The sequence below is a fragment of the Mytilus californianus genome, unplaced genomic scaffold (genome assembly GCF_021869535.1).
Source record: "Mytilus californianus isolate M0D057914Y unplaced genomic scaffold, xbMytCali1.0.p SCAF_4, whole genome shotgun sequence".
Taxonomy (NCBI): Eukaryota; Metazoa; Mollusca; class Bivalvia; order Mytilida; family Mytilidae; genus Mytilus; species Mytilus californianus.
Genome location: NW_026262690.1, coordinates 123,821,173 through 123,846,711, shown reverse-complemented (window position 1 = coordinate 123,846,711; position 25,539 = coordinate 123,821,173). Strand labels below are relative to the sequence as shown.

Here is a 25,539-nt window from a genome sequence, read left to right as displayed (position 1 = left end):
CGATTAGGTTAAATGTCCCTTTGGTGTCTTTAGGTTTAATCCACCATTTTCTACATAGAAAAATGCTTGTACTAAGTCAGGAATATGACAGTTGTTATCGATTTGTTTGATGTGTTTGAGCTTTTGACTTGCCATTTGATTACGGACTTTCCGTTTTGAATTTTCCTCTGAGTTCGGTATTTTTGTTATTTTACATTTTCTATTATTTCAAGAAGACGATTTATAGAAATTGTGTATACCATGTACTGTTCAAAAGATAATTAATATAAATTGTCAAGTTAGAAAAAAAAAAGGTTCTAACAAACACTTTTTAAACAAAATCAAAGAAAATAGTGAACTTTATTAAGTGAAATTAAAAGAATCTCATTACACACATGATTCATAAGAGTAACTGCTTGATTATATTCATAATAAAGTAAAATAGTTAACAGAAAATAGTCTTAAGTAAATTATAATGATTAAAAAACAAAGCAAACCAATAACATTATAACTGATATATTTCAGTTTTTCAAAATTCATTTAGATTTAATCTGAAATTCTATGTTTTGATCTTTTTTATACATTATTACATTTGATTAAAACCTGATAATTTTATTTCTCCTGTTTTGTCACCTATACCACTAATCACAAAAGGAGATTTGATCAGCGACCAATCTATTAAATTCGTAAGCGAGAAATTAAATGTCGATCTCTCTGTTTGCCAAATATATAGTGAAAATAAATAATAGGTTACTAAAGAATGCCTCAAACTTCTTTTTATAAGGCAATGACCAAGCATTAGCTGTGTCATTTCACATAATGAACACAGCAAATGGAAAACCTTATTTTAATTTCAAAATTCAACTTTTAATTTAAAAGTTATGTTAATATCACAAACCAACAAAAACATATTCACTTTGTGTAGATTTAAAGAGTCGTTGATAGTAAAACAAATGTTGGTTTCATTACCTCATCAAGATAAAAGATTTTCAAAAAAGTTTTGCTGTCTTAACACATTTGAAGATCAAGTTTAATTCTTTTTTATATGCCCTCTATATGATAATATTAGAAAACGATATCTTTATGAAATATTTGATAAGTTCCAAAACTAAAGATAACTACATGAAGATGTTCTACTGATAATGTCAAATGGTGACATTATATAAATAACACACATAAGAAAACATTGTCAACTGAGGCGAAGCCAAGGTTGACAATGTCTTTTCGAGGGGTAACAATCTGCTCTATCACCCTCTCAGATATGTGTTATTTAATTTATTATACTGAAAGTTCTGTTTTAACTGTCGATTAAATTTCAAATTCAAAGTTATAAACTATGACGTCTTGTACATAACAACCATCCGTATTTAATAATGCGCACACTTGATCAAGCGTGTTCGTGAAGGGTAATAGAGTATTTGCCATAGGATAGAGTCGTATTTAATAAAGCGCACACTTGATCAAGCGTCTCCGTAGAGGGTAATAGAGTATTTACAATAGAATAGAGTAAATTAACACCCTCGTATAAGCCAATCAGAATATTGCATTTTTACGTGAAGTTTAATAATGATGTATATTTGAATTGAGTGATTATCTGTATTCTTTATTCAAATAAGAAAAGACAACAGATATGAGAACGAACGTTCTATCTTGACGGTGAACAATATTTACCATAAGTTTGTGAATATTGGATGTGAACCTGGTATTATCCTCCTTTGTTAACTTGATGGACTGACTCTCTCTCTTTATTATTGAACAATCATTGTATGATATATGTATAAATAATGATAATAATAATGTTGTGTTTGTATTTGTATCCCCATTAATCTGATTGCAATGAGCAGTATAATTTTAGTCAAAGTATATAAGTATGAGTAGAAATAACAAACAAATATTGTAAAATGCTTAATCTAGACACTATTTCTGATAGGCTTCATTTATAAGTCCAATTTGTAATTCGGTAAGACATTCATTTACAATCGAGCACATAACATAATAAGTATACGTAAAATAATAAAAAAAAAAAACAATATTAAACTGCATATGATTGATGTGATATGAATTTTTTTTCGCTCTCATTTATTTCTTCTCTGCACGGATATTGTCGTTGATGCGCTGTGTTCTTGAATTGTCCTATATGAAAATGAAAGAAAGTTAAAAAAAAAAAAAAATAAAAAAAACAGATCAATTTAACTTTTATTTTTCTAGATCCGACAATATCTATGGATATTAACATAATTCTAAAATTTGAATAAGAGGCTAAGCTGAAGAACACTATAATCAGAAATTATTCCACAATTACAAAAAAAGTTATTTACGTTGAACACAATGTCACTAAATGGTTTGTAATTTCTTCGACATGTATATGATTTATAGCTCTTATCTAAATATAAAGTAATAAAAAGCTCTGTTATGTCCGGATTAAAATCCTACAACCACATTTACATGCATCAAAACACTAAGACTCTCATGAAGAAATGTGTAAAAATGAAGGAAGCAAAAACCACTTTATCTAATAAATATAAAAATGTTGCTGTTCTTCAGGTATTTTTTTTATAATTTCAGAATCGCTTTTATAAGGATATTCATAAAAAAACTTACAGCATTAAAAAAAAACAAAATTTCACACAATGCACGAATGCACTAATGTTTTTCAAGATGATAATGTTCACGATAGGATATTTTTTTCCTTCTGTTGTGATAAAAGGAGGGAGAAAAAAAAAAGAATTAGACACAAATATAAACAGAACTATTGACGAAATCGACCAACAATTTACATGTAAGATTTAATGATATTTTTTAAGATTTGCTCTAGCAAACTGTATTATTAAGGATGCCTATTCTGCATATGCATATGTAGGCAACACTTGAATGTTGATTCAGACACCTGTATGCAAGATACTTATCTGTATTTGTGGTATCATCTATGTCAAGTTAAAAAGGATACACCGTCTTTTGATATATATTTACTCACAGCATTAGAAGACTCGGTGGGTAGTTTTGAATCCATACGATGGGCGTGTCGTCGTCTCTGATAATGACGGTAGCCCAGCCTGACCTGTATACAGTATAAAACATTGTATATATATGTAAACAACTAGTACACATTTTTGTTAGGAGTCATCTGACGCCAGCCTCCAGTTTCGTGATTTTCCCGCTGTGTTGAAGACCAATTGGTGGCCTCGGCCTGTTTTCTGCGCTTTGGTCGTGTTGTTGTCTCTTTGACAAATTCCCCATTTCCATTCTCAACTTTGGATTAAAGATAAATCAATTTCACCAAACAAATTATATAAATTTTAGGATAAACAAATACATGATAGCTAGTTTACGGATTTATTGATGTCTTAAAGTTACAAAATTCTTCACATGTTTTCTGATACTTTAATCTCTTATACATGTTATATTAAATCAACATAATAAATAGTAGTAAGAAAATGGGTGTCACATGTGGATTCGGATATGTTACTTCCTACCAGTCCTAAATGTTTTTGATGTAGTGTATTAGTCCAAACTTTTCTAATTGGCTTCCATTAATATATCCCCCAGAACTATAAATTAAAGACACGGCTTCCTACGCCTCATTTTTGGACTTATACCTCGAATTTGACATACACGGTCATCTCAGTACCAGAATCTATGACAAACGAGACGATTTTAATTTTGAAATTATCAATTTCCTCTACCTTAGTAGTAATATACCAACTTCACCTGCATATGGGATATACATTTCCCAACTTATTCGGTATTCAAGAGCATGCAGACTTTGTAAAACGTCACCAGTGTCTGAGCAGAAAGTTGATGAACCAGGGGTATGTCAAAGAACGTCTGGTCGTTTTTTAAAAAAAAGGTTCATCGGAAGGTACCAAGACCTTGTTGATAAATATTCCGTATCAACCTCACAAATAATACTCGATGGTCTTGAATTATAGATTATTGGTACTGACGTTGTTTATCATATTAATAACGTGTTATAGTATTCTTTTATTTATAAATTTTGTATAGCCTTTCACTTATGCTTTGTCTCTATGCTTTTTAGTGAAATTGAAAATGGAAATAGGGAATGTGTCAAAGAGACAACAACCCGACCAAAGAGCAGAAAACAGCCGAAGTCCATAAATAGGTCTTCAATACAGCGAGAAAATCCCGCACCCGGCGGCGTGCTTCAGCTGGCCCGTAAACAAAAATGTGTACTAGTTCAGTGATAATAGACGTCATACTAAACTCCGAAATATATAAAAGAAACTAAAATCAAAAATTTTACAAGACCAACAAAGGCCAGAGGCGCCTGACTTGGGACAGTCGGAAAAATGCGGCGAGGTTAAACATGTTTTTTGAGATCTCAACCCTCCCCCATACCAGTAGCCAATGTAGAAAAAACAAACACACAGCAATACGCATAGTAAAACTCAGTTTAAAAGAAGTCCGAGTCCGATGTCAGAATAGGTAACAATAGAAACTACACAAAATGACAATGATACATACATTAACAAAGGACTACTAGCAGTTACTCACATGCCAGCTCCAGACCTCTATTAAACTGATTGAAAGATTATGTCCTCGTCATATGAAAATCAAGCACAATCCCTCCCGTTAGGGGTTTAGTATCATACATCATAAAATATATGAGAAGAACATAACCTGTATAGTATAAAATTGAGAATGGAAATGGGGAATGTGTCAAAGAGACAACAACCCGACCATAGAGCAGACAACAGCCGAAGGCCACCAATGGGTCTTCAATGCAGCGAGAAACTCCCGCACCCGGAGGCGTCCTTCAGCTGGCCCCTAAACAAATATGTATACTAGTTCAGTGATAATGGACGTCATACTAAACTCCAAATTATACACAAGAAACTATAATTAAAAATGATACAAGACTAACAAAGGCCAGACGCTCCTGACTTGGGACAGGCGCAAAAATGCGGCGGGGTTAAACATGTTTTTTGGGATCTCAACCCTTGTGTGTTACAATGACGTGGGCTCTGTACTTATACATCCCGTCATTGTTCTATGATAATTTACGATATTCCCGGGATTGTATTTCCTATCATGATTTCCTTGATAGAGGATTGCTGCTCACAAGGAAGCTATTAAACCAAGAGTTCCAAATGATGAAGTTGAAATCATCCCTTCGTAAATTTTACGGACGCCATCACGAGATGGTTGACCGTTATGGAATAACCGTTTCACAGATGATATCGGTTATGTTTCTTATGTCGTAACTACAATACCCTTCCCTTTTCACGAATGTGTCCTACCGAATTAGACTATTTACCGGATTTGTAATAACATAAGCAACACTACGGGTGCCACATGTGGAGCAGGATCTGCTTACCCTTCCGGAGCACCTGAGATCACCCCGAGTTCTTGGTGGGGTTCATGTTCTTAGTCTTTAGTTTTCTATGTTGTGTCATCTGTACTATTATTTGTCTATTTGTCTTTTTTATTTTTGGCCATGGCGTTGTCAGTTTGTTTTCGATCTATGAGTTTGACTGTCCCTCTGGTATCTTTCGTCCCTCTTTTGCGTTTTATTATATTTCATTTGTGCTAATATCCTTTGTCTATATGTCTTTTTGTGTTTCTTTGTTACATATGACGTGGCTCTGTACTTATGCATCCCGTCATTGTGTTATTGTGCCATGGGTAATGTTTGTTTATATATTTGTTTGTTTTTATAGTGATTAAGATAATAACACAATGTTGACTGCTGTACTCCTATTTTTGACATGTCTACCTATTATGTCTGTTTGTTTTGTTCACCCATTGTTGTCGAATAATGGAATTTGATGCGACTGTCATACAAGTGAGAGGTTTAGCTAGCTATAAAACCAGGTTTAATCCACCATTTTCTACATAAGAAAATGCCTGTACCAAGTCAGGAATATGACAGTTGATATCCATTCGTTTGATGTGATTGAGCTTTTGATTTTGACAGTTGATTAGGGACTTTCCTTTTTGAATTTTCCTCGGACTACAGTATTTTTGTGATTTTATTTTTTACAGACTTTTTTGTGTTTTTGTCGATTTTCGTTTTTGTGTTGTCCGTTTCACTTCAAATTGTGATGTACCAATGAATCCTCGAAGATCAGGAATAATACTGACTTTGAAAACGCCGTATATGAAAAGGTACAAAACAGATGTTGTTTATAATAACAAGTGTCATCTTAAACATAACTACTATATCTGAATCATAACATTCAGACTATCATATTAATAACAATACTAGTAGTTTATTTACACCACCAGGTAGTACCAAGATACAAGAAGTTCAAAACATTAATAACTATTCGCAAAAAACTGCAAAATATGTAACATTTTGTTATCAGATACTCGATTGATATTTGTAGTAATGTTACAAATACATCTATCTTCATCAGGAACGACGATGATCTAAATTGTACCTCAATAAATGTTGTTTACGAATTAAAATAGAGGCGAAGGATACCAAAGGAAAGATCGTAAATATTAAAATATTATAAAACAAAACAAGAATAAAATAAAAATATTGAGCAAGACCAAATATGGCACACAAGTGTTTGCGACTTGATATTACATATAAACAACAATGTACATGACATTGTTAATTATTCAGTTATCAGTCTGGTCATTCAAGTTATTCCTTTTGAGTTTACAGCATCGAAATCTTATACCAAGGGACTTACAATCCTTATAGTGTAACTCCTATCCGAAGACAAAAACAAGACTTCTCGATTTGATTACTGACAACTGTGACAAACTGCGGTTGAAAAAAAACAAAATATGACAAATGTATTCCTTTCAAGTATTTCCTGCAGCTTTGTGAATGTTATGCTATCTTCAACTCTACTTATGGACGTAGAAGCGGCAATGGCATACATTAATTAAATGCTAGTTCTGCATTAATGTATAATCCAATACCTTTTAGCCTTATCGATACACTGAAACGATCTGTTCTAAAAATGTTCCTTTCTAAATCAAAATTTCGACGCCATCAATCAAGGTAAATTCCCTCATCATAAATCAGTTCAATCGAAAAATCCTTCCTGCATAGAAGATCAGTCTGTTTTTATCATATCTTTTACGACTATTGCGACTGGTGAATGTCATATCTCTGGGGTTGATAAATCATTGTAACATCTGAAGTCAAAAGCCAACAATTATTTTATTATATGACCTTTTATCCTTCTTCTTCAATTTTCTAGTATTTGCTCAAAATTCTTTTAAAACTGTTCCTTGTTTTTATACTTTATATGTCATTACCTTTTGCGGTTGCTTATTTTCATAAGCGGAAATATTCACTTAAATTTACTAAAAATAATTTACTGAAAAAACGAAGAGAAAACATACACCGAAAACAAGACGAAACAGAAATAAAGACAGAAATTTACATCACGTCATACATCTACATCATTGACGTTGCCTTGGAATATCAATATCAATATTTGGGTAAATGGACGCTGTTCAAAATCTTATATTAACCTCTCGTGATTTTTGCCGCGGTGAATATGATGTTTTGTTATTATTGTTCCTTTGCTTTTAGCAAATAAACAAACAGAAAATGAATTGTCATATATTAAAACTGTTTATCACATGTGCATATGATATTGCATCAAACCTGTTAGAAACTATTTACAAACTAAAGTTGATATATCAAATAAACAACGGTGTTTTTGCACTTGTCAGTTTTTACACAATGAAATTATGGCAAATATTAGATTAGGTAATCTATGAACATTTACACCAAAATCCTGCAAGTCTATATAAAACGGTTATATTTGTACTGTGCTTTGTTTAGAAAATACACATTTGAACTGGACTAGAAAAAAACCGGTTCAATTAAGAAAGCTGGTCAATGAGGCAACAACGGAAAGGTTGCATATAGTTGCTTGCGTCCACTTCATTTAAACTTGTTTGAATATTTGTTTTATTGACAGTCATATAATATCTTTTACTGCATATATTTGAAGTTTGACGTTTGCACTATTCAATGACTGTACATGTATACTGATACGATCTATTTCTTTGCAGATGTGGGATATATTGTGGGCTATTGAAAGTAATTTTCAGTCACAAACTTCGGAGTATATCATTAATACCAGCAATGCATAATTTTATTTCGTGTTATTGCATTCTATTGCTATGATACATACCTGCTCATTCAAGATACAGTGGAACAAACATATAAAAAAAACCCTGTTTAAAGGATAATAAAAAAAAAGATTATTGTTATTTATTGTAAATTGAATTTTACCGTGAATGTAAAATTATACGATTAGACTTAACACGCACAGTTGATTACTTAATTTTGACAATACCATTGACAAAATTCACGCGTTATTAAACTAACAAATATACCGACAAAAAATTTTGGTACGCACGAATCACTTTTCGTGTACATACGACTTTCGATATCTCTGTGGCAGCATTCCAGCAGCGCCTGCAAATAATATATATATATCTCCCAGTTGATATTTCAGAGCATGCGTTTCGTATCATGATTGACTTGATAAAGGGTGCTGCTTAAAAGGAAGCTATGAAACTAAGGTCCTTCACGAGTTGTTTGACCGTTATGGATTATCTGTTTCAAAGATAACGACGGATTATTTCAATTGTCCTATCATCACGACAAACGCTACACTTGGTGCAGGATCTGCTTACTCGTTTTGAGCACATGAGTTCACATCAGGTTTTGTAGGGGTTATTGTTGCTCAGTTTTCAGTTTTTCAATTATGCGTTATTGACTATTAATTATGTTTTTTTGTCTTTTTCTTTAACGTTGTCAGTTTGCATTCTACTTATAGATATCCATTTCGTATCTTCCATCCGTCCTGTAAATATCTGTAAATATCTTGAAGTTATCATAATGAAATGAAGCTCATGTTGAATTATCTTTAACTGTAAATAATTGATCACAGAACATTTTGGTAAATAATTGCATATAACAATTGTTTGGTTTTAATGATAAGAAAGTAAAAGTATAATGTACCTGGAGAGAGTTGAACGTTGCAAATAGGTATTAGAACATGACCAGATCATCTATCACAGAAAATGCTCCTGGTACCCATGTTACTCCAAACAACGGTAAAATGACACAAATACTTTTTAAGCCAATCCTATGAAAGAACAACATACATAAAATTGAGAATGGAAATGGAGAATATGTCAAAGAGACAACAACCCGGTCAAAGAGCAGACAATAGCCGAAGGCCACCAATGGGTCTTCAACGCAGCGAGAAAATCCCGCACCCGGAGGCTAAACTAAATTAAAAAAAGAAACATACTAGACTAACGAATTTAGGTATGTATTATATTAGACGAAAGCTGTTATACAGTTAGGGAATTGAAGAGCATAATGATGGGACTGCGAGGCTTTTTTACCTGCTTCAAAACAAAACATGTCAAATAAATGAATAGTTCATTGATAAAGTCAAGTTATTTCCTTTCATATGACTAAACAATTAGTCAAGCATTAATTATTCTGTAACAACAATTCTAAGGGTTTATTCATATGATTTATAATATTGCTTATGTTTAAAGTAGTATTTGTGTCTCCATTTGTCCTGTACACTCGTGGATTTTCAACTTTGTTGACTTTATTAACAGGTAATATAAGTGTACCTCTGACACAACAACAGTTCCAACAAAATTACAAAGAAGCAACGACTGAAATCGAAACCTTATAACATCTCTATTGATAACTATGCATAAAGTTACCATTACGTTATCCATTGGTGTCTCGACTCACTAGCAACATGTTTTTGTGGTCTTTTTTTTTTGCGATTGTTTTTTGTTCCGATTGTGAGATTTTGACTGGATGTAGATTATTGTTGTTTTCGTTCATCATATTCATCGTCATATATACATTATTGATCAATCTCTCCCCCGATCACCGTGTATTACGATATCCTACTTATTTATGTGCCATGGTCGCTGAAAATAACGTGTTAAGGGTAAAACCTGAACCTGGTGGCAATGACACATCTACGTTTGCTGAAGCTTTGCGGTTTGTTCCAGGTTTAATCGTACGAATTGCGCCATCCTCTTTTCCTTGTGTAGTGTTATGTTCAGTTTCGATTTTTTAATATGTAAAATTGATAATAATATATATGCTTATCATGTTTGCTTAATATACAAATGTTAACGACATACACATGCTACTCTTTTCTTTTAGTTCAATAATAATGTTTGCATTTTTTAGTGCAGTAACAAAACGGATAGTCCAAGCGGCAACGGAACAATCAAGTGTGATACGATAGTGTTTGTTGGTATCAGTACTGTCTTGTACTGTTTACTCAGTTGTCGTATATTCTGTTATGTTTTCATGAATGATGGATCTCTTCATTTTGTTCCTTTTTAATATTTTTCCTATAATTTCGATGACTATTTCCTGCTAATAATTACATGTTTCCTATCTTCCTTCGTACTGAAAAGATGTTGCTGATCAAAACAATCTTTTTTTTAAATATTTAGCTATGAAATACTTTCCGGTTAGAAGAATAAATTATTTATTCGTTCCAAACATTTTGCAATTGTATTACAGAAAGTAGTTTTAACTATTTTCCCAATATGAAAATTAAATATCATTACGGGTACCGTAATGCTGACAAATTAATCATCAATAGCAAACTTACTTAAATTTCACTTGAAGTGTTTTCGCAGCTAACCCTCTACTGGTCATCATTTTATACACCGTAATAATGATGAACATGAAATTAATCTAAAATAAACGATATAGAAAACATATTTGACAATAAATAATAAAAAAAAATATATAATTCCCTTCTTGAAATAAGATTTTGTATTGTTTTGATGTTAGTCACTCTTTTGGTCTGAGGGGTGGAATATTTGAACTAAATTTTGAATATTTGTTTGGTTTGAATCTTGTTCTTTATTCATGATTTTTATAGTACCTTTGGCAATTTCTTACTTTTTACGCTTTTTAAGATACTGACATATATTTCCGTAGAACAGATATGTTGTTCTTATCTATCGTTTTTTTACCACAGTATTGTCAGTTAGTTTTCGACTATCTCTATTGTAACTTCCGCCTCTTCCGTGAAGGCAATTTCATTTTTGTTTTAAAACTTTACTTTCCAAATTATATGTGTAAACCATAAGTAAAACAGTATTAGGTGCATGTTACGGTCATTAACAAGTACCATCTGTCTGTACAGTTGTTGTGAGGACAGTAAGAGGAGTTTCTGACAAGAGTTTTCAAGCAACAGCACGTTCATTTTATTTGTATACATTAGGCACAAACATACGTCTATCAATCATCACAAAATTTAGAAGTGAATATTAGAATTTAAGAAAACAAAATTAAATTGCAAAATTAATATCTTATCATGATATTCTTAAATTCGGAATTGTAACGTTCTTATATCATTTGTACATACATACCACTATTACAAGTAGTGCTGGTCCAATGAACGCCCAGATGAGGTTCGATTCAAGGGTTAACCAACAACTAAAATAAATAATTGAAGTAAACAAATGTAATCCTCTTGTGGTTAATATATACATGATATACATATTATGACTTGTACATGTTATTCTATTGTGTAGCAAATGTTAGGCAAATGGACACAGGATTTAAAAAAAAGAAAAAAATAGAGACATACAGACAATTCATTTCTGATTCACACCTTCCATATGTTTGCTAGGTATAATCTGCCTGAAGATATTAATAGCCAAGTATATGGTAAAATTGAGAATGGAAATGGGGAATGTGTCAAAGAGACAACAACCCGACCATAGAACAGACAACAGCAGAAGGTCACCAACAGGTCTTCAATGCAGCGAGAAATTCCCGCACCCGGAGGCGTACTTCAGCTGGCCCCTAAACAAATATATATACTAGTTCAGTGATAATGAACGCCATACTAAACTCCAAATTGTACACAAGAAACTAAAATTAAAAATAATACAAGACTGACAAAGGCTAGAGGCTCCTGACTTGGGACAGGCGCAAAAATGCGGCGGGATTAAACATGTTTATGAGATCTCAACCCTCCCCCTATACCTCTAGCCAATGTAGAAAAGTAAACGCATAACAATACGCACATTAAAATTCAGTTCAAGAGAAGTCCGAGTCTGATGTCAGAAGATGTAACCAAAGAAAATAAACAAAATGACAATAATACATAAATAACAACAGACTACAAGCAGTTAACTGGCATGCCAGCTCCAGACTTCAATTAAACTGATTGAAAGATTATGTCTTCATCATATGAATATCAGGCACAATCCTTCCCGTTAGGGGTTTAGTATCATACCATCATAACATATATGAGAAGAACATAACCCGTGTCATGCCAACAACTGGTTTTTAAATAAATGTGTTTAGTGCCAATGCAAAGACCCTATAAGTGAATCAATATTAACGCCAAAATATGCAATCTTTAATGACCTGACAACAGTATCGTAACTATATCCCTTCTTAATAAGTCTATTTAAAGGTTTTGTTAGCTTCAGAGGTGAATACTGACATTTTTGTGCTTTATAAAGAATATTTCCATAAACAATTGGATGTGAAATACCTGAACGTATAAGAAGTCTGCATGTTGAGCTATATTTACGAATGATGTCCTTATACCGATGATAAAATTTAGTAAATGTTTTGACTAGTTTGTGATATCGAAAACCCTGGTGTAATAATTTTTCAGTAATACATAAATTTCTCTCGTTAAAATCTAAAACATTGTTACATACACGAGCGAATCGTACAAGTTGAGATATATAAACACCGTAAGATGGTGACAAGGGAACGTCACCATCTAAAAATGTATAATTAACGATAGGAAATGAAAAATCATCTCTTTTATCATATATTTTAGTATTAAGCTTTCCGTTAATGATATAGATATCAAGATCGAGGAAAGGGCAGTGGTCATTGTTAGTATTAGCTTTATTTAAAGTAAGTTCAACAGGATAAATTTCTTTAGTATACATACTGAAGTCGTCATTATTGAGAGCCAAAATATCATCCAAATATCTAAAAGTATTATTAAATTTGTGTATCAGATGCTGTTTCGATGGGTCCTTGCTGATTTTTGTCATAAATTGTAACTCATAGCAATACAAAAAAAGGTCCGCAATAAGTGGTGCACAGTTAGTCCCCATTGGAATTCCGATAACCTGACGATATACGGAATCTCCAAAGCGAACAAAAATGTTATCTAGTAAAAATTCAAGGGCATATATAGTATCAAAGCATGTCCAATTGACATAGTTTTTTTTGTTTATTGCTACTAAAAAATTACCTAAAAGAGTTTGAACATATATATTCACATTCTGACTTTTTAAATGCCCATTTAATTAGGTGTGTGAATTTTTTCTTAATGAGAATGTGAGGCAATGTGGTATATAGGGTAGAAAAATCAAAACTTTGAACAGATTCAAAATCACCAATATATGCATGCAATTTATCAAGTACTTCCAACGAGTTCTTGACACTCCAAAAGTAATTAATTCCACTATTTTCGAAGGCCTTATTTGAACAATTTATTATCAGGTTTTTGATTGTACCAAGTGTACTGGTAAGAAGAATAGACAATTTAGTAGTGGAACAATGGCTTGAAGACGAAATGAATCTATATTTGTAAGGTGTTTTGTGTAGCTTCGGAAGCCAATAATGGTATATGGTATATGGTTTTATTCAAGAACTAAGGGTTTTTATATTACCCGGGAAAATACATTGAAAAATAGATGGCCAACAGAAAATAGAAAAAAAAAAATAAGTAAATTTCTTGATTTAAGAGAAAAAAAGAGAGATTCTGTTTCTTAATCTCAGCCATTTTCTTTATTTCGAAGATTACTAACTAAACAATAAACTGTTTAATACATTATAAGACCAAATTCATATGACAATGACATACGCTTCTCCGTGATTTGTCAACAGTATAACAAAATATATTTTAATATATGCATTATGATAATATATATAAAACAAATCAACTCAATATAGAATTAAGAAGATGTGGTATAATTGCCAATGAGACCAAAAATGACACAAAAAATAACAACTGTAGGTAACCGTACGACCTTCAACAATGAGCTTAACCCATACCACATAGTCAGCTATATAAGGCCCCGAAAAGACAAATTAATTTAAAACAATTCAAACGAAAAAACTGACAGCCTGGTGATTTATGTACAAAATAATGAACAAAAAACAAATATGATATACAGCAACAAACGAGAACCACTGAATTACAGGCTCCTGACTTGGGACAGGCACATACATAATGTGGCGGGGTTTAACTGGTATGAAGGCGCGCAACCCTGTTCCTAATCTGTGACAGTGGTGTTTGCTCACAGTGTATTCCAATAACGACCAGTCATTTAATCTGAGTTCGAGATACTGACTTTTTAACTTTTGACCTATGTATTGGTATGTGTTCAACCAGTTTTTTTACATGCTAGTGTAATAATTATTTTTCTATCTATTTTTTGCATATTGTATTGGCATTTACTGTCCGAAGCCTTTGTTTACATCTAGGTATCATTTTATGTTTTATCTGACTGTGTATACTTTTTATTGTTGGCATGATATTGCATGATATTCTTAAAATATTTGATGTTTAGTATTTAATTTTTTGTCTGAATTACAAATAAAGTCAATACTAAGTGATTTAAGATTAGACAGTATTATTCAAAGAACAAATAATAGAAAGTTGATAATCTATGCCATGACTGTAAAAAAAATGTGCATCTTTTTAAATTCGTCATAGATACAAAAATAAACATTGTGCATGGGAGGACTCGTGTTTGTGTCTGCAAAAGACTCATCAGTAAAGCTAAAAAAAAAAAAATTAAAAAAGGACAAATGAAGAGCGAAGTTGAAGAGCATGAAAGACACTTCAATATTTATCTTCGTGGAAACGAAGAAACAAATTAGAATTAACATATTCGTTAATTTCAGTCAGATTTCATAGTGATGACAATGCAATACGCTCTTCTGTAGTTGTCCTAATTCTAAATCAGGCATATATTATGTGATTGATCCTTAATATAATCGTAATGTTTCCCTTTAATCTGTGACATTTGGTATTGCTGATATACTTTAATTAATTGATACAAACGTCATAACTTTAGAGTGAATTCATTTATTTGTTCGACCACGACCTGGTTTAGGCAAAAATATTGAACGTTAGTAGCGCTTCTCTGCTAAGCATTTAATAAATAGTAGTTAAATCTAGTGAAGGTAATATTTTCAGATAGTCCAATTACAGACTTCAGCTGTGTGATTAGCTGTAACCGCCATGGCACACCATGTCGGTTAAGTATAAAACAAAATTCATTGTCATTTCACATCAAGAAATTATCGGCCTAAATATGCGTTAAATTGATGCGCTAAATAAGACGTACATCACCTATTCTTGGTCCTCATTCCTATTCACGATACATTTTTCACTTCAAAACATTTTATGGATACGTGATCAAAATACCTGTATTTATATATCAGACCTTACCGCACTAATTACGGGAATTTTGGATACACCAAACTAGGGACTTTATATCTGAGAATCTGGCTATTTGTGACCATAATTTTAGAATTCATTCATACAGTTTTGTATTATTCAAAATTATCAGTAGATTGTGTGTTCTACAAGGTCACCAGTACTTCACCTTTCATCTGATACCTTAGTTATAGTTAAAGTTTAACATTTTTGCGTAGAAACTATTTTGTTTTAAAAATGTACTACTTTCCGGTATGTTTCTGACCTATTAGGTGGTGTTAGATCTTACAAAGTCTATCCAAATTATTTTTGCGAAGAATTCCGCTCAAGACAGTGCGATTGGCCGTCTCAAACTTGCAGTGAAGTGAGAGTTTTTATTTGCTCCGTGTTGAAGGCCTCATTGTGACTTTGAGATGAAGAACAGCATTTAAAGCGCTGTTCTTTTGATGTTCGTGTGTGTTGTTTTTGTGTGCATTAACTGATTTTGTGTCATTGATAGATACTCTATATCCTTTGTTTTCTATTATATGAACGTGAATCAGCCACCACTCATCATATATTTTGTATTGCTTAACAGTTGGTTAGTATATACAGTACTATATCATAATTATGCGTTCAATACGTACAACTGCTGATTGCCATAGCCTTTAAGTTTAGTCACACCAGCAGTAATTCCAACTATGCCAGCAGGAACAACTGGAAATAAAGATTAAATTGTGTTGTATAGAGCGAAGCCTACTAATTATCTTTATAAGAGTTATGACACTGTAATATTTGCAATACGCACAGTACACTTTGTTTAGCACTTCCGTACATGTTCATGTTATCATCCCTGTTTTTAAAGGGACATTTATTCCAGGGTTTGCAAGTTTGCTGTTTTTAAATCACATTATCATGGTGTTAGATGCTTTTTGTATGTATAATTTTTTAACTTTTTTGGTAATTATAGATGCCCTGCACTGACCTGTAAGTATGAAACCAAACTATCGTTTTTTTTATTATTGAAACCATGAATAAATTGATGTTTAAATTGATGTTTGCAGTGACGTTTTAGTCTTCATATCGACTAGCAAACAAATATGTTTAGCATGGAAAGCAAATGAGTTGTTCAATTATCAAATAACACTATACTTTTTGTAGATTTAAGGCCGTCTATTTGTAAGTGTGATGTACATCAATGGTTTTTTTTTTTTAACTTACTCCAACATGCTGTTATCAGCTTATGAACTATAGAATTTGTTGGGAAAACAAATACTACCATTCTCACAATAAGAATACCCTCCGCCAGCATGAAAGCAAAGTCAGTCAGGAACATAAAATGCAAACCAACTGCAATCGCTGAACATATAACCTTTAAATAAGATTTACAAAAAAAGCATTACAAAAAATATAATAATGTTGCAAAATTATAAAGGCAGTAAATCTGTCTCATTGGCATTTGCAATAAAAACTGCATCTTTCTTATCATAGTTTCAATAATACTTCCCTTTTATTGCGATTTCGACATACCAAAATGTTGACAAAGGTTCGTGACTTCATCATTGTTTTTTTTTAGAATCATGTTAATTGCTCTTAATATAATACTTCACATTGGCTTTTTGCCAGGAAAGGTACATTCTACGTAGAAGCCATTGTTACTATGATAGCTCAATTAAGAAATTAAAGATGCACCGTGAATTTTGAGTTATAACTGTAATAATTGTTTTTTTTCTGTACAATGCTAGTCGATTAGGATTTGCTGAAGTAGAACTAAAATTATTTTTTTTCATATTTTACTCAACATTTGCCGTTGGTTTTTATTTTTATTTTCTTTTTGCTTTTGTGTTTGCTATCATTATGTTATGTGTATTTGCTTAAAACGTGCCTTATGAATATTTATAAAAAGATCAAATCATATTCACCTAAATCAGTCTAAACCTTTTTATTTTTTACATAGTTTGGAGTTTTTCTCGAGGAACTGTTATCCAAATAGCTTGTTCAATTCATTTGTAATCTTTTCAAATACATTGAAAAATTATGTGTGCTTAAACCATTGTTGGTTAACAGTAATGGATATTACAAAGCGTCTGATTAAACTTTCTATTTGCGTTAACATCAACTTTTTTATGCTGTAATTTTGTCTCTGATGGAATGTTGTGTTATTGACAAGCATACACCATCATCTTATTTTGATAATGACAGCTTATTGTTGTTATTGGATACCAACGTAGATCTTCGTCGTTGTCATTTTGTCCTAGACTTATATGTTTTAATGTTTAGTTGGTCTCTTGTTTCAGTTTTGAATCACATGTTATACTAATTATATACTATATGACTTCTTTCCTGTTTTTCTTACTTTATTCTCTGTTTGTGTTATACCAGCTAAGAAAATTACATACGACATAATCAATGCCACACATAGGTTCATCAGTGTTTTTGTTCTATCAGTTCTCACATACCTACAACATTTACAAAACCGATCGATATATGAGTCTTGAGTAAAGCTACAAAATCGAATGATACAAACGCACAAATGTCAGGTTAAGTATGTGTTGTTGTATCACCGGTGGTGTTAAATCGCGTTCAAAGACGTCACAATCGTAGAAATAGGACGAAGTTGTGATCTAGAAAAAGATAGATTATATGTATTGACGTTGTTTATAATCTTAATTAAGTGTTATAATGTTCTTTTATTTGTCTTTGCAAATTATTAACCTTAACTGTTTATTTCTTTTTTGGATATAAGTTTTACCTGCTAAGCTTTTTTTATGAAGTTAACATCAAAAGAGTACAGTAACATATCATCAAGTCGAAAGAAATAGTAAGTTCTCACTTGAATGCAGATTTTCAGCTGAACGACATACGGACTGGATAAATATATAGTTATTCAATGATTTAGTACAAACATTCGCGGAACTTATTTCTGTATTTTGCACCATGATGTTTATCAATATCTTTAAAACAATATATTAAAACGCGGTAGTGTTAAGCAGTGTTACGATTGGCTGTTTCGTTTTTTGCGGTCTATTGGTGTTTACCTATAATAGTTTGATGAGTATCATTTATCTGTTTGCATCAAATATCGACTAACGTATTATAATTTTTGCTAGTAGTAGGGATACATATTTAAAATTTGATGATCTTCCACATAATATTTTACATTTTAAAGGTTTTCACATGCAGTAATTTAAAAATTAACAATACAAAAAAAACTATTTCATAACAATCATGTTATACTTCAACCAATATATTTATTGATCATAGCTTACTAAAATATTCCGTTTTTTTATGTATAAATTGATAAGAAAGTAAGGTTCCAACTCAATTAGGCAAAGTTGACCTTATTTTGATTTGGTTATTTTGTTTAGGTCCGTCTTTAGTCATTTAGCTCTTCTGTTTTGGTTCTTCAACATCTTTCGCTTCCGATATTCGGTATTATACGTTCCTGTTCAAAGTTATTTTTAGAAAAGCGCTTCCGATGCTTACAATTTATAAAGCGTTTATTTCATTAAAAAAAAAACCACAACAAAAAAACTGTTACATTTTTGTTTTTATACTTTTAAGTAGTTTTTAAGTAAATATCTAGTGAAGTGCTGTATAATTTTAGACGGGTCAAATGAAATGTTTCGTCGATATTACGGTTTCTTCATCTTTGATTTTGTTTAACCTGTAGATGTATCAGGGCTAGACACAAAACTGATTTTTTTCAAAAATATACAAAAAGAGTAATCCTGGCAATTGTTATAAGTAAAAATACAGTAACATTGGTTTCTATTCCCAAGGTCATCATGCACTAGTATTTTAAAGGTAATAATTGGCCACTGGTTACGCCGAATGAATTAAAAATGTGTACAAATGTATTTTATTAAAAAAACACTCTCCAAAAAGCCATATATGTGTTAAAATAAATGTCTTATATTGGAAAAGTATAGACCATCCATTTATTTTGTAGTTAAAGCTCAGTAAACGCCTGGATTAACCCTCGCCAGGACAACAATGGTTTTAGTATGCCTATAAGCAAATCAAATTATTATCAAATATTATAATGCGTATGCTATTTTTTTATCAAAAGTGTACAGAATATTGATTAAAGGATTAATTGGTGCAAAACACCTTTTTACGTTCCGCTGATATTTCCGTATAAGTATTCATAACAACAACACATGAACAATGCACAATTGAAATTTGTAAATCTTACCTCCAAAGAACAAAATGAATGAGAATTGTAATGACCAGAAACAAAATCGACACTCCACATCCGATGGCTGATATAAGGCTCAGTGGAAAATGATGAGACGGTGGCTTGTAAAGATAGTAAAATTATATTTAGAAAGATAGACTGACATCAGAGTACAATTTTAAATACTTGTGCAGACTAGTTATACTGCTTTAGTAGTTTGTCGATGGTTCTGCACAAATAACCAATAACGAAAGGTAGAAATTTAAATTTTCAGGATAATTGAGGGGAAGAAACCAACAACAAATTCAAACACAATCGTAATATAACGGAGGTGTTACTTGTTAAAGAGGACGAAGTCCGTATACATTAGTATTCAAATATTTTTTGTTTGCAAAATGTAAAGTACAGGTAATATTATCAAGTATTTTACATTTTACAAGGTATGGCATGGAAAAAAAATACAAACGAAAATCAATATCATTTAAAACACACATAACTTTTGAGACAGCCTACATCATTCGCTCAAACAACGACTGAACAATAAATAGCATATTACCTAATTGCAAAAACAAAAAAAGGATTCCCAGCATATTGTTAATTACTGTTGAAAAAGTAACTGAATAACGGAATCGTTTACGATGTAAATAGATTTTTAATGATGATGTCATTTTCAATGTAAACAAAAAAACGCTATCTTCAGGTAACGTTTTTCTTTTTCATATTGAAGTATTATTTCAACAATATATATCTTAAAACGACGAATGAAGAAACAAAGTCGTATTATTATCAGATATATAAAATCTGCCTGATTGATTGGCCGAGTTTTCCCAGAGAACTCATATTGTTTGGTTTAAAATCGTAATTTGGATAAGCACTGGACTCATTTTAAAAAGATACGGAATTAAATTTCATTAACTAACTGCCAAAAATCTTTCAGTAAACAGATGCAGGAAGGGATGAAACGATTTATGCGCAAATGAGGGAAGCAAAATAAAAAGGTGAACGATTTTGGATTCATTTGTATATTGATTTTGAATTGGTGTTGGTTTTTGTTGATTTTCTACTTCGTTCTTATATATAAAAAAAAGTGACCAGGCCCCAAATGGGGGAAGCAGAATAAAAGAGAGTGAACGATTTTGGATTTATGTGTATATTGATTTTAGATTGATGTTGGTTTTTGTGGAATTTTCTACTTCGTCCGAATACAAAAAAATAAGTGACCAGACCCCTTCAAAAAACGAAAAACGACGGAAAAACAAATGTTTGAGAATATGATCTTGGCATTACAATCCTTCATAGCTTAGGATAGTACGATCAGTAACCAAAATGACGTCAAACTGTTCGACAGTTGACAGATTGGGCGAATTGAATTTAAAAAAAAAAAGCAATGTTTTTAGCAAAAAATGGCATTCTACTTAATTCGTAGAATCTCCAAAACAAGCATTCACCAAAAGATGAAACATTACTTGAATAAAACATAGTCTGCTTGTTAGGATATGTTACCTCATACATATATATGCATATTTCATGTTCAGACATTTTTGAGTTGTTGAATGCATGGATTTTGTTCAATTAGCTAAAAAAAAAAAGTCCCAAAATAATTGATAAATGATAGTCCATGGCTGATATAAATCTTAAGACAAGGTCACGGTTTAAATGCTCGAAAATTGAGAATTATATATATAAAGTATACTGGTGCTGTCAGTACAACAAAATAATGCAGAAACAGTAAGACCCTTATCCTGCAAACTAACTCTAATGACTTCCAACACGTAGGGTATGAAAAGTGCATATTTCAGAAATATTAGTTCAATTTAAATCCATTAGCATATTTGCACATGCAAATAATAATCACATTGATTGGAAAGAACATGAAAATAAACTTCGCTGCACTATACTTCTTGTTGTCATCCTTATTCGTTTTTCATATCACGAGCATAAAATATTTAGAGAATAAATATAATACAATTATAGAAATAATAAAATGTAAATGTGGTATTTTATTGAGAAACTTTGATATAATATCTAATTGAAGTAAACATACTGTCCTCCCTGGGCTCATCAAAATGGCAAAATTAGTTGTGTGATTATATTCACATATCGTGTAAGAATCAGCAGCATCAACAACTCGTGAACCAAAAGTCGACCACGCTCCATTAACAGTATTCCTATGCAATAAAATATACGTGTCACAAATGCAGTATTTTTGTTTATATAATCTTGCAAAACAATATCAAAGGGTAACTGTTCTCGAAAACGTTACATAAATGCTAATGATTATCTTATATATATAAAAAAAAAACATTGAAAGATGATGTTTAAAAAAAAAGTTAAGAATACAGACTGAACACACATTGATATCAATCAAGTTGACTATTCTGGACTAGCAGCCAGTAATTGCGAGTGCTCTCGGACCTGTCCCTAGTATCCTTGTTGTTTTTATGGGAGGGATGGATAAATACCCTGCCACGTCCGGTCTGTTTTTTTGGTAGATATTTTTCTGCTACCCGGATTTGTTTTATCAATTTATGCTTTTTGAACACCGGTATACTACTGTTGCCTTTATTTTGTATCGATCTGATGAGTTAAGCTCTATTTCAAATGATTGTTATAGTTTGTTCTTATGTTGTGCAGTAACAACACTGTCCCAGATTAGGGGAAGGTTGAGTGCTCACAAACATGTTTAATCCCGCCACATTTTGCATATGCCTGTCCCGAGTCAGGAGCCTGTAGGTAAGTGGTTGTCGTTGGTTCATGTCTGTCATATTTGTTTTTCGTTAATTGTTTTGTTATAAAATAAATTAGACCGTAAGTTTTCACAGTTAAATTGTTTCAATGTCCTGGCCTTTTAAAGCCAACTATACAGTTTTTTTTTAAATCATTTTTGAAGGCCATACGGTTGCCTATGATGCATGCATTCACTTCATTTGAACTTTGGTGGGTAGTTGTGTCATAGGCAATCATGCAACATCTCCTTATTTTAAAATATATTGTTTCCAAAAGGCATCCGTATTTCATGTTGTACTTGATTTTCATATGATGAAGACATCATCTTTCAATTAGTTTAATTGAGGTGTAGAGCTTGCATGTCAGTAACTACTAGTAGTTGTTTGTTAATTTATGTATCATTGTCATTTTGTTTAGTTTTTTTTGTTACCTATTCTGACATCGGACTCGGAATTCTTTTAAACTGAGTTTTACTGTGCGTATTGCTATGTGTTTCTTTGTTCAACATTGGCTTGACGTAAAGAGGGAGGGTTGAGATTTCACAAAACATGTTTAACCCCGTCGCATTTTTGCGCCTGTCCCAAGTCAGGAGCCTCTGGCCTTTGTTAGTCTTGTATGGTTTTTTTTTTTTTTTTTATCTTAGTTGATTTATATGTTTTGGAGTTTACTTACTAGTATGACGTCCATTTTTACTGAAATAGTCCACAATTTTATTTGAGGGACAGATGAGGACCACCTCCGGGTGCGGGATTTTCTCGCTGCGTTGAAGACCCGTTGGTGGACTTCAGCTGTTAACTACTCTTTGGTCGGGTTGTTGTCTCTTTAACATAATCTCCATTTCCATTCTCAATTGTATTCAATACATTTTTCATAAAATGTGACTGTTATAAATGCCGCTCTATGTGTTTAAGTAATGAATTCGAACAACCTTCATGTCCTTGTGTAAAACACGTATTTCTGTTCTTAGTGAAGGGAGGATTGAGTGGTCTCAAACAAGGTTTACATCACCACATAAGTTGCCTTGTTATTCATATTTGTTTTCGTTTATTATTTAAGCAGAAATTAGGACGCTGGTTTTTTCGTGTTTTTTGATAATTGATGCAGGGAGTACATAGATATAGGAAGATGTGGTATGAGTGCCAATGAGACAACTCTACATCCAAGTTACAATCTATAAAAGTAAACCATTATAGGTCAGGGTACGGCCTTCAACACGGAGCATTGGCTCACACCGAACAGCAAGCTATAAAGGGCCCCAAAAAATTACTAGTGTAAAACCATTCAAACGGGAAAACCAACAGTTTAATCTATATAAAAACGAGAAACGAGAAACACGTATGAACTACATAAACAGACGACAACTACTGTAATCAGATTCCTGATTTAGGACAGGTGCAAAAATTTGCAGCGGGATTAAACGTTTTATAGTCTATATCCATCTTTTTTGTTTCTGGAAGATAGTAGTCTCATTGGCCATCATGACAATTGACTTCACTTTTAAAAAGAATGTTCATACTTACGGTGCACTGAAATCCCAATGTCCACAAAATGGTTTGGAATAGTCTCCCTTATTAAAAAGAATACCAAAACAACAATGTCATTCTAAACATAGTAATGCCATATTCTAACACAATTATCATGTATTCAGATTGTTTGTAGAGTTTGTATAACAAAGTCACCACCGTGAGTGTTTAATTCCAACAAATTGCTTAGAGGTGTTTCATATTCATAATCATACTCCTTTCTTGATTATAGTGCCTGCAGATTTGTAAACAATGCCTTTCGCAAGAAGACTTTTAATATTATTAAGAAAATCACGATATCGTCAGAAAATTGAAACTGAAAATGACAAAGCAAAAGTAGGACCACACAGAAGATAAAACGTTGCTTCTACTGTTATTTATGTATGTATGTAAAGAAAATATCAAAAAATAAATATAACTGGTTTATACAAATGCCTGAAATAGAACATTTTGCCTAGTAAAAGTGTATGTTATAAAATTAACGGTGTCAATTAAATGTATTTGCAGTGATGCTCGAGAGAAAAATATCTTAATGTAACAAAACTTAAACAAACTCTACAAAGTTAAAATACCCAGCAAGGACCAACATTAAATCCAAAAATCAGATAGTGCTATGTATGCCCGAGGGAGATACATTGATATCTTAAAAGAGATAATGATATTATCACAGCAAATTTAAGTAGAACAATATCTGTATTTCCATGCCAGTATCGAGGTACTGGCTACTGGTATGATGATACCCTCGGGGACTAACAGTCTAACACCATAAGTTTACTTCGGTGGTAGAAATAACATCAACGGTACCAATTTAATTGCACTATATTCACCTTTTAACAATTAATGTCACACCACCAATGTCCGGAGCCAAAACATGTTGTGCATCCAGACAATTTCAAACAACAATAAATGTAGCAAGACTGAACAGTGACAGAATACTAAAAAGATATAATTTTGAAAAATTTACTCACCAAAAGGTGTTCGAATTTTATAATTAAGGAATAATCCGAACAAGTTGTTCCATGAATCGTAAAATCAGCCTAAATAGAATTAACACCATAACTACCATTAAATGGTTTTATGTTCCTGCAAATAGAATAAATACAGTTATATTTTAATTGAATGCAACAAATATAAAGACAGTTTTTGTATAAATTAATTGTTAAATGCTATTATCAGCACGCGTTTCTATATTAAATTGGCCGGTGTTAGGAAGTCGGAGTGCCAAGCGAGAACCTCATAATATACGCAGGCTAGATCAGAGTGAAACTAAATATTTTAAAATATGTACGGGGCAATACTGATATCAAAGGTGTTTCAAAATTTTACCGAAACAGAGTACATTACCATGAAAAAGGATAAGCTAAAATACCGAACTCAAAGATCAATTCAGAAATGAATTGGTTCATTAAACCTGCCAAAATCAAACGTTCCGCTATATACACTAAAGAACAAATGGAAAACCACTCTCGTATCAAACAAGTATAACATATTTAAATAAGGAAGTAAGGATGCCGGTAAAATGTACGAAGGAGAACTCAGCGTATAAAGAGTCCGGAGGTCACAATCTAGTCTTCAAATGTTTTAAAACAATAACACGAACAAATGGAAATTGTCTAAACAGTTTAGTAAATACAAGTCCAGGTCTATTTTGGTTATTCTTTTATCCGTAACAATAAAAGGAGAGGAGAGGTGGGCAGTTTGTTGATTTTAT

At 32.1% G+C, this 25,539-nt stretch overlaps 1 protein-coding gene and 1 long non-coding RNA gene across 2 annotated transcripts; both read right to left on the bottom strand.

Moving 5' to 3' along the window:
• Positions 1 to 320: 320 nt before the first annotated feature.
• LOC127739312 (uncharacterized) lies at positions 321 to 8,151 on the bottom strand. Its single transcript, XR_008000392.1, has 3 exons — positions 8,109 to 8,151; positions 2,954 to 3,037; positions 321 to 2,112 (listed from the first exon to the last, which is right to left on the bottom strand). It is a non-coding gene; the product is annotated as an uncharacterized LOC127739312 (long non-coding RNA).
• A 792-nt stretch (positions 8,152 to 8,943) lies between these two features.
• Positions 8,944 to 24,860, bottom strand: LOC127739311 (adhesion G protein-coupled receptor B1-like). Its single transcript, XM_052250982.1, has 10 exons — positions 24,797 to 24,860; positions 23,826 to 23,872; positions 21,623 to 21,746; positions 19,597 to 19,700; positions 17,755 to 17,857; positions 16,620 to 16,770; positions 16,046 to 16,115; positions 11,359 to 11,425; positions 10,590 to 10,675; positions 8,944 to 9,071 (listed from the first exon to the last, which is right to left on the bottom strand). The coding sequence occupies exons 3-10, from the start codon at positions 21,638 to 21,640 to the stop codon at positions 8,975 to 8,977; spliced, it is 696 nt and encodes a 231-aa protein (XP_052106942.1). The 5' UTR covers positions 21,641 to 21,746; positions 23,826 to 23,872; positions 24,797 to 24,860; the 3' UTR covers positions 8,944 to 8,974.
• Positions 24,861 to 25,539: the final 679 nt, after the last annotated feature.